The sequence below is a fragment of the Curcuma longa genome, chromosome 5 (genome assembly GCF_044706935.1).
Source record: "Curcuma longa cultivar G26 ecotype Majalengka, Jawa Barat chromosome 5, ITB_CL_G26_1.1, whole genome shotgun sequence".
Lineage (NCBI taxonomy): Eukaryota > Viridiplantae > Streptophyta > Magnoliopsida > Zingiberales > Zingiberaceae > Curcuma > Curcuma longa.
In genome coordinates this window covers 12,039,361-12,048,822 of record NC_133865.1, presented here as the reverse complement: position 1 = coordinate 12,048,822, position 9,462 = coordinate 12,039,361, and the positions used below count along the sequence as shown (strand labels likewise).

The 9,462-nt window shown below is 40.4% G+C and overlaps 2 protein-coding genes across 2 annotated transcripts; one reads left to right on the top strand and one right to left on the bottom strand.

Annotated features, from left to right (window-relative positions):
• Nucleotides 1-4,346: 4,346 nt before the first annotated feature.
• LOC141830083 (bidirectional sugar transporter SWEET1b-like) lies at nucleotides 4,347-5,371 on the top strand. The gene is made up of 5 exons (XM_074717565.1): nucleotides 4,347-4,380; nucleotides 4,477-4,513; nucleotides 4,626-4,721; nucleotides 4,794-5,175; nucleotides 5,267-5,371. Exons 1-5 carry the CDS (start codon nucleotides 4,347-4,349, stop codon nucleotides 5,369-5,371), a joined length of 654 nt encoding a protein of 217 aa, XP_074573666.1.
• LOC141830082 (farnesylcysteine lyase) lies at nucleotides 5,359-8,844 on the bottom strand. The gene is made up of 5 exons (XM_074717564.1): nucleotides 8,272-8,844; nucleotides 7,930-8,103; nucleotides 7,192-7,551; nucleotides 5,966-6,141; nucleotides 5,359-5,872 (listed from the first exon to the last, which is right to left on the bottom strand). Exons 1-5 carry the CDS (start codon nucleotides 8,830-8,832, stop codon nucleotides 5,608-5,610), a joined length of 1,536 nt encoding a protein of 511 aa, XP_074573665.1. The 5' UTR covers nucleotides 8,833-8,844; the 3' UTR covers nucleotides 5,359-5,607.
• Nucleotides 8,845-9,462: the final 618 nt, after the last annotated feature.

Sequence of the window (9,462 nt, the reverse complement as noted above, 5' to 3'; positions counted from 1 at the left end):
TTTTGGTCTGCTCGGCTCGGTTGGTCTTGCTCCCGGCGGTGGTCGGACGGCGATGAACGGGCGGCGGAAGCGCGTGAACGTCGGAGGAGTGCGCACGCGGTGCGTAGAATCCGGTGCTCAGGATAGACGAACTGTATATATATATATATATATATATATATATATATATATATATATATATATATATATATATATATATATATATATTTTATATTAACAAGCAAGTTCGAACTAAGTTCGTTTAACTTTTAAACGATCTATTTTCGAACCGAGTTCGAACTAAACTCGTTTAACTTTTAAACGAGCCTTTTTCGAACCGAGCTCGAGTCGTTTGCGAACTATTTAATTTCATTACGAGCTGAGCTCGAGCTTAAGAATTAAAGCTCGAATTGAACTTGAGCCAAACTCGAACTTAGGAAAAATGAATTGAGCTCGAGCTCGAGCCTCTTACTGTTCGGTTCGGTTTGGTTCGATTACACCCCTACCTCTCAGTGTGAGGGCCAATGCTTGTGGATGCATTAGTCCGCAATGTTTGATGCCGTGCTTCCGTGCCTAACGTTAATGGAGGATGGGTGTTGGGTTCACAGATAAGAGTGTCGTGCCCTGCATATGTTGGTTTCGTCGCTTGACTGGCTGCTGCTCGCTGGAGTGTCGCGTGCTGCGCCACCAATCCTGTGTCCGAAGGCAGTCCCACCCCAAGAGGAAGGGTTGTCCACTGCCGGCCCCTTGCCCAGTGGCGGAGCCACAGGGGGGCGCCTGGGGGCGGTCGCCCCCCTGCCCCCCCTGACTTTGAACAATTTCATGGTTTAAACAATAATGCTTTCAAATGAAAAAAATAGTTACTTTAATGTTTGACAGTCAATTGTATAAATATGTCAATGCTTTCAAATATCATTATTTATATTGATTCCTTCTCTTTCTTTCAAAATAGACACAATATCTATTGCTGCTGCTTTCCTTCAAGGAGCAGCTACAGCACCATGTTCGTGTCCATGAAATGGATGCAGTAATGGCGTGTTGGGAACTCGAGCAGAATCTATAGGTCTTGACAGGTGATCACATTGCCCTTTGTCTCAATGTCTCCTCGGCATAGTAGATGTTTACACAATTCCTTTAGGTGCCTCGCCTGGCGAAGGCACTGGAGCAACCATGTCAGGCGACGAGGAAGATCAAACAGATGGTGACATCAATGCGTTTGACGAAAGTTCAGATGGATTGGACGACATGGGTTTCGGCCTTCCGAGCGAAAGAGAGCGTTCTCTCATGGAGAACGTCAGGAAGGCGCTGAAGCAAGAACTAAAGCAAGTATGCATGCAAAACCTATAACCATGAAAACCGTAGGTTAAACCAGAATACCTCTGGCATCTCGAAAACCATAGGTTAAACCAGAATTCACACCAGCAGCCATCCCTGCACGCATATTACAGCAAAACAAACAGTAAGCGCGCGGCCGCGTAAAAATCATTGACCCAGAGCTAGAACGATCGATCGCTAGTTGATACCCCATTGAAGTGACTCTCTTCCGCTTGTTTTATTAGTGTGACAATGCGATATTAAAAAATGGCCCCCCCTCGGCAAAAATTCTAGCTCCGCCCCTGCCCTTGCCCGCACCGGAGCGTTACGGGCCATGCCACATGAAGAAGAGGACGAATAGTGTCTTAATCGATGATTTGCATTATGCCAGCCATCGCATTTGTTGACCGCGCACCCCAATCAGGACTTCTCTCAGAGACAGCGTATCCACGTGTCACAGTCAAGTACAATGCTTGTCCAACGCGAGTAAGTTTAATGGCCTTCGAATCTCAGTCTTAAATGGTGCAAAATCGATCCAAAGAAACACTGGATTCAAATTAGTGGGTCGTACTGTTACCTCGATTTCCGATAGCCAGCTCAGCACAAAGAATCAAGTAATGCTCAGGATTTTATGGCCAGCTCAGCTCAGGGAAGCAATGCTATTGGCTTGTGCTAGCGTGGCCACATCGTCGTCAAACGGTCACAAAAACACAGCGTCAATGCCGGCTGTTTCCTTCTAGGTCGCTGCCGGCGATTTCCTTCTATGTCATCTTCTCCGGCGCCGAGTTGTACTGATTCGGCGCAGACTCCTAATCAATATCACAGGCCAGTACGTGATCTTCCTCAGTCTCCACGAATCCCATTCATTGTGTTATTTCCGGCGTCCAGTACGTGATTGCTCCCTCGTTCTGCTGATTCCAGTGATATGTGTCAGTCGCCGTGCCTTCAGATTCAAGCCAGAATAGACCCCAAAACAGAGGACCGTCAGCAGAGTCCGGCCAGCGAGTAAGCAAAGGGAAACCGTTCGTCTGGTCTTCGATTAGCAACAATCAGTGAGAGGCACCGGCCATGATCTTCCTTCCATGTGCTTGACGCCATCAGTGAGGTGCGCTCTGGCTTTCGCATGTAGGAGAGACAAAACACAGCATCGTCGGCTTTTAGTTGTGCTCCCTTCTCCCTGAACGATCCTTGAATGAATTGCAATAATGACAAAATATTAGCTGAGCTGCTTAAGTAATTTTTACCTTAATTAGTTTGACATTTAACATAAGTACAACAATAACAGATTCACTTTCCCCATGGCATGATGTGATAGTAAAAAATAATCGTGATCAACTGCAGTTTCTCGATTTATTTACTCCCTCACAAATAGTCGTGGGACCGATCGTGTGGAGCCGTTAAGGTGACAGATTCTTACTTTTTACAGAAAAAGATAGTAAAAAACAAGATACTTTCCCAAGCAATTAAAGTTTGAAACTCACATAGCGCATTCATGTGATGTTCAAACTACTAAGTTGGGACACCACATCAAGTCACTTCACTTTTCAAATTTATTTGATAGCCGGACAAAAAAAAACACAGATTCATAATATTTATAGTTGTGATTAAATTTAGTGTCATCTAAATCCTAAATTTACAGTTCAAACATTTATAGTTGTGATTAAATTTAGTGTCATCTAAATCCTAAATTTACAGTTCAAACATTTTCAGATTGTTTGAACTGCCGCCTTCTGAAATCTCTTCTCGGAAGGTAGTTCAAACATTTCATGGACTTCATTGGAGTTATCACTATTGGGTTGGCCTTTGGACCAATTTGGTAGTTGGAGTTGATATCCTTATGTATTTTATATTTCTTAATGAAATTTAACTCAAGGAGGAGATTTATTAGGTTATATGTCTAATTCTGTAGTTCATTTTATCCAAGTTCGTTAACTTAATAATTTTGTCGATCCCACATGATCAATCTCATGATCATTTGTAAAAAAGTAAATTAAGAAATTACAATTGACCACAATGAAAAAATCTTAATAGCATTTTCTCGATATATACAAGCAACACATTAGATCTAAATCAAATTGATGTAATGCAATTGTCTTATTTATTTTGTGATATAGGATTTAAGGAGTTAGTTAGAGTTCTAAATGAATTTTTTTATAATCCTCAATATATCATATCAAAAGTGCAAAAATTTATTATTCTTTTCACTATCAAATTTTTTTGAGCCCTATACTATAAAATTATACATTTTTATTTACTATTTTTTTATTTAATATTTCTATATATACTTTTTATTTAATATTTTAAAAAATAAAAATAAAGATAAAAAAGGCATCATTAATTACTACTACAAACCAACTTGCATTTTCAATTTTGAGAGAAAAAACAACTTATAAATTTTATTATTGCTCTTAAAATAAAAACCTCACCCATAATAATTCAAACTTTTTTTTGTTCAATTTTTTGATTTCATAAACCTCTTCAAATATCTTACATGGATCTCAATGCCACATAGTTAATCATATTGACCAATATGATTAATTAATTAATTACTGATTCCGCCCACATAATTAATTTTAAAAGAAAATTAACTTTAAATTTTTACAATTATTCTTAAATTAAAAATCTCAAATTTCATAACAAACGATTCGATTTTTTTTAACTTATAAAAATAACAATTCATCCAAAAAGAAATTCATCTCAAAGTTTTATTAACTCTTTAATTCTTTACTTATTTTTATTTTTTTTAAATGTTAGTAAGAATTCATACTTGGCCTTTCTCCAAACCAACCTCCATTGAAGAAAAACAAGCCATTTACGCATCCTGTGAAATTCAATGCAGAAAAACAAGAAATAAATACAAACCATTTTAGAATCCGATCGAAAAACAAACCCAAATAGCTAAAAAAACAAAATCAGAATCTGACACGAAAAAAAGCTGCTCGTCTCCAAACTCCAGATAGAGAAATCAGTTAAAATTTAACCGTACGACAACAACGTCTCGCTATATATCTGCCCCCCTCACGCTTCCACATCTCTCTACCTTCAAGCGGAAGATGGAACTGCTGCATTTCTTATTTGGCATCTTTGGTTGGTTATTCTCGCTCTGCATCTGTTCTTCCGCTTCATGCAATTAATCTCAGTGATGTTCTGTTTATTTGTTGTTGTTTATGCCATCCATTACAGGCAACGCCGCTGCTCTCTTCCTGTTCTTATCTCCAGTGTGAGTGTTGTTGTTCTCTGTTGTTGTTTCCGTGTTCATCTTCTTCTCTTTTTTTTCTGCAATCTTTACTAAAAAAAGCTATTTCTTGTTGTTTGCGTTTTGGTGTCTGGAGTGTCACGTTCCAGAGGATCATCAGGAGCAGATCCACAGAGGATTTCTCAGGCGTTCCCTACAACATGACCCTGCTCAACTGCCTCCTCTCTGCTTGGTTTGCAATCTAAATTACTAAAAAAGGATAATTTAGATGAAAGAGAGGTTAATAAATGCGTTAATTATGCAGGTACGGTTTGCCATTCGTGTCGCCGGACAACATCCTGGTGTCCACCATCAACGGCGCCGGCGCCGCCATTGAAGCCGTCTACGTCGTCGTCTTCCTCGTCTTCGCGTCCAAACCGTCCATCAGAGCTCACACGGCGGCGCTGCTCGCCGCCGTCGCCGTGATCTCCCTGGCGCTCCTCGACGACCGGCCCCGCAAGCTGTTCTGCGGCTTCGCTGCCGCCGCCTTCTCCATCTGCATGTACGCGTCGCCGCTGTCGATCGTGCGGCTGGTGATCGAGACCAAGAGCGTGGAATACATGCCATTCCTTCTCTCGCTGTTCGTCTTCCTGTGCGGAACCTCGTGGTTCATCTTCGGATTGCTCGGCCACGATCCCTTCCTCTCGGTGATTACGATACGATTCCACCTGAAGTCTGTAGTTTCCCCAAGTGTTCCATCGATTTCATTCGCATGCACTTCGCGATTGCGCTGTTCAGGTGCCGAATGGTTGTGGAAGCGCGCTGGGAGCAATGCAGCAGCTGCTGCTGTACACCATCTACAGGAAGAGCAGAGCATCGAAGCAGGGAGCTAACGGAACATAGAAAGATCGAGTTTGTGTTTAGGGTTTACAATGGACAACAATGATTGCAGCCAGAAAACATTAATAAGGAACCTATTAGAAACTCCACTTCTACTTTACAAAACAAAGGACTGGATAATGCTGTATGTGTACCCCGCCACGAGAGGACATACGAAAAGAGACACGTATAAAATACCTCTCTGGTTCTCTTGTTGATGATGTATGCATCAAGATAAATCTGCCAAATCGTGGCTTCTCCTACAGATCAGTGTGGAGTAGTTCTTCCGTAGAATGAGGAGACCTTATAATGGGAGCAAATGACGATTGGCCAGAGATCCTTGCGATAATTAGCCGTGCAACATTCTCAGCTGAGACGGCACTGGTTTCGATTGTGCTAGCAGCGCTTTCAAACGAATTAATGTAATACAAATGTGCACCGTCCAAAATTATGGGGGCAAACAGCTCTGGAGCTTCATAATGAGGATATGCAGGCCAGTTTATCCGGAGAGTTTCCTTCCTCTTGCTGTGGAGCAAAAGGAATGCCTCTATGATTGATAAGTGGCTCATAGGGGAAAAGAAAACTTTTCATCTCGATTTGGCAAGATATCAAACTGACCTGAATAGGATGCCTAGAAAGTCATCGTCCAGTGGTGCACGAGAAAACAACTTGTAGATGATATCTTCTTCATTGTATTTCTTGAGAATGGATATGGATGAGAATGGAATACCGGGAAGCTCAAGCGTGCCCACGAGGTCAGGAATTTCTGATGCAATATTTAGCCCAAAATATTTCTGTCAAACAAGGAAAATAGACAAGATTAGTAACGAATCAACTACTTAAAATTCTAGCAATGCTAACCCAAGCCCCGGAAAATTATCAGACCATGTTGCGAAGACATGCTTCAGGTTATTTTGTCATGTCTTAAGTAAGGATGGTTTGATTGAGTATGGTCTATATAGAATAATGAAATCACAGTTATGTAGTTTAAATTGTTGATGTTCAGTTATTTACAAATGTATATATATCATGATGTGAAGTTGTGCTAATTTTATATAGTTAATGGTGGAGTCATGTAATGGATATGCATGTTTACTAGCCAATCATGTAGTGGATATGCATGTTTACAAGCCAACCATGTAACCGGTCATGTAGTGATATAGTTACAAGATGCATTCATATTGTTGTAACTCGGTTTGTGTACAAAAATATATGTTAGGACTCAACACCCATAATTCTTGTAACTACATCAACTATGTGATCCACTAGTATACATGCATGTTGCCTTCATTAGATAATCAACTGCTAAACATGTGGAGATTCAAGGGGATGGCGGTGTCCTCCACTCTCCATAATTTATTTTGTTTTTCAATATAATATACTGAAGATTTTATACTGCCTCATAGTAAACATGTAGACCCACTAAGTATGCAAAATTAACAGAATGCCACTTCGCATACTTGCATCCTCCACTTTCTGCATAGTCGTGTAAATAAATGAATATCGAAATCAAATTACATAACTATGACTTCACTATTCTATTTGGAATAGACTAAATCAAACCAGATTTCAACTTAACATTTTCAACCTAATAACAGTTATCATGACTGCACGGTATGTTGGTTTTAATCATTAACTTAAGATTGAAGCTGGACCTGCATGCATATCTTCGGTGAGTGATGAGTTATCCCAATTCACTGAAGGGTGCAATAAATCAAATTCCAAATAGAAAAAGTTAATTTACTGCAAGTAGTTATTACTATCAAGTTTCAAATAAATCCTAATATGTTCTTATGTCAAACAAGTAGGAAAACACAAAGACTAGTGGTCTACCCAATACTCACCGGGTTAAGAAGCCCTCTGACAAAAGTTGTGTATGTGTGCTGTAACCTTCTACTGGGGATAGAAACAGGAGGTACAATGGTGATATTTATCTCGTCTAATGGTGTAGCAATCACTGTTACCTCACAGGCATATGAGTTCCCCTTTGAAGAATTGAGCTCATAATGACCTCCAACATTAGTGATGGAATTTATTCCTTCATAGAGATGCAAAGTGGCATTTGAATGCTTAACCAACCCTGCAGCAAGTTGCCAGTTGCCTCCACTGACTGACCACAATCCAGGATCTGAGCCAGCTAATGAAACTGCCCCAGCTAGTCCGCTGATGGTAACGTCCTGACCATAGTTGATTCGTGTTATTACCTGTAGAAAGATGACAACCAACCGCATCAAAATGAAATTATGGAAATGGGGAAAGATTTCCAAAGATGGAGAATATCTTTAACATGAGAAACAAATTCATCCCACTTCTAATGAATTACTAGTAAAAGGTATTAAAGCAATGCCTAAAGGCAAGCTGCGAAAAATATTATGTAAGCGATTATAGAAATTCAACTAATAATTTTTGCTTTTAGTCATAGATAAGACAAAGGACTAAACCCAATTTACTCAACAAAGGCAAGTTGCTTTTAGTCACTACAATGATAAAGCATTCACCCGCAAAGACAGCTACTTTCATTTATCTGATTGGAAAAAGAAGCAATTCACATTTGAAGTAAACAAAGAAAGCCAGGTTCATACAGTTATTAACTCAGATGTTAACCGAGAAGATATCCCTGCATCAGCCAATTCTTCCTGAAGCGTGCGGCGGGTCAGCCCATACAGCCCCGACCATTTAAGCATATCCTCTACGGTCTCAAATACAGGCCGGGATTCAAGATCACTATAGTAAAGCATGAATTTTTGCAACATGCCCTGCTCCACAATAGATCAAAGTCATCCTCAAAGATTCCATGATACAAAATGTTCAAAATCAAATAGAAGGCGCTGCTCGATTGTGCTGAAGGTCTCGTCGTGATTTCAATACAGAAATCGCGGTAGATCAACAAGTCAACGATTTTCACTGGCAGGTAGAGAAGTTACCTTAACGAAACGGTTCATCCGAAGGAGGGATAATCCGTAGCGCCAGATAAGCAGCAAAGAGTCTAACAAGGGGTACATCTTGCGGTATATAGCGGAGCTCGAAGAAGAAGGCGGCGTGAGCGTCTGGAATACGAACCGAGATCCATCCCAAATTCCAAACCAAGACGACGACGACGAGACGTTGGACTTCGGATCGACACCCGAATCGTCGTCGGCTTTGGTATCGAGGTGGAGGAGGCGGGCGAAACCGAGGGCGTGGAGGTTCTTGGGGTGGATGATAGATGCCCCGGCCTCGAAGGTATCTCCGCCGATCGTGACTGTGGCCATCCGGCCGCCGACCTTCCCGCGCCTCTCGAAGATGCGTATGTCGTCGACGCAGGGAATCGCGGCACTTTGGGCACAGGTGTATTGTCTGAGGAAATGCGACACCGAAGAGCCACCGATGCCGCTTCCAACGACGCATACCTTGGTAACATCGATAGCGGCGGCGGCGGCGGTGGCGGCGAGAAGGCAGAGCCCCGCCGCGGCGAGGAGTAGAAGCGTCGGAGGTACAGGAGCCATGGATTTGGGGGGTTTGAGGCGGAGACTTTGTAGATACGATGCGGAAAGGGAAAGCATTTTATGCGTACCCACATTTTTCAACAGCGAAGGGCGGAAAGATGGGTCCCACGAGCTATTCTTCAAGTCGTGAATAGGGAACATGATTGATGAACCGGGTTGAAAAAGATGATTTCTTTTTTCTAATACGTTTATCCGGCCGTTCAATTAGTTCAGGAGATGGATCGTATCTCCTGATTCGTTCATCCAATAAATTCAAAACGTAAATGAATATTAATATGGCAGTTCAATGTCATCAACACACTTCGAGTACCATTCAAAAATTCAATTATACTGAATAAATCGATCAAATTTAAAATTTTAATTTAATTATTTTAAAATTTTAATTATTTTTTAAAAAAAAATTAATTAATTTGATTCGATTTTAGTTTTAAAATTTATTAAATTAAATTAACTGAATTAATCAAAATAAAAAATAATATATAAATTTCTAAATTAGAAAACTTATAAATTCTTAATTAATTGATAAATTTTTTATAATATTTAAAAATTTTAGTTAATTCAGTTGAAAATTAAATTAATTGATATTTTATCGATTTGATTTGTTTGATTTTTATTTAAAAATTTGATCGG

What these genes read in the sequence shown, in the direction of transcription:
- LOC141830083 (XM_074717565.1), top strand. Translation starts at nt 4,347, where the DNA reads ATGGAACTGCTGCATTTCTTATTTGGCATCTTTG. An exon ending in AACTGCCTCCTCTCTGCTTG is followed by an intron (nt 4,722 to 4,793) that starts GTTTGCAATCTA and finishes TTAATTATGCAG; the next exon opens with GTACGGTTTGCCATTCGTGT. An exon ending in GCCACGATCCCTTCCTCTCG is followed by an intron (nt 5,176 to 5,266) that starts GTGATTACGATA and finishes TGCGCTGTTCAG; the next exon opens with GTGCCGAATGGTTGTGGAAG.
- LOC141830082 (XM_074717564.1), bottom strand. Translation starts at nt 8,832, where the DNA reads ATGGCTCCTGTACCTCCGACGCTTCTACTCCTCGCCGCGGCGGGGCTC. An exon ending in TCAGAGGGCTTCTTAACCCG is followed by an intron (nt 6,142 to 7,191) that starts GTGAGTATTGGG and finishes CTTGTTTGACAG; the next exon opens with AAATATTTTGGGCTAAATAT. An exon ending in TTTCTAGGCATCCTATTCAG is followed by an intron (nt 5,873 to 5,965) that starts GTCAGTTTGATA and finishes TTTGCTCCACAG; the next exon opens with CAAGAGGAAGGAAACTCTCC.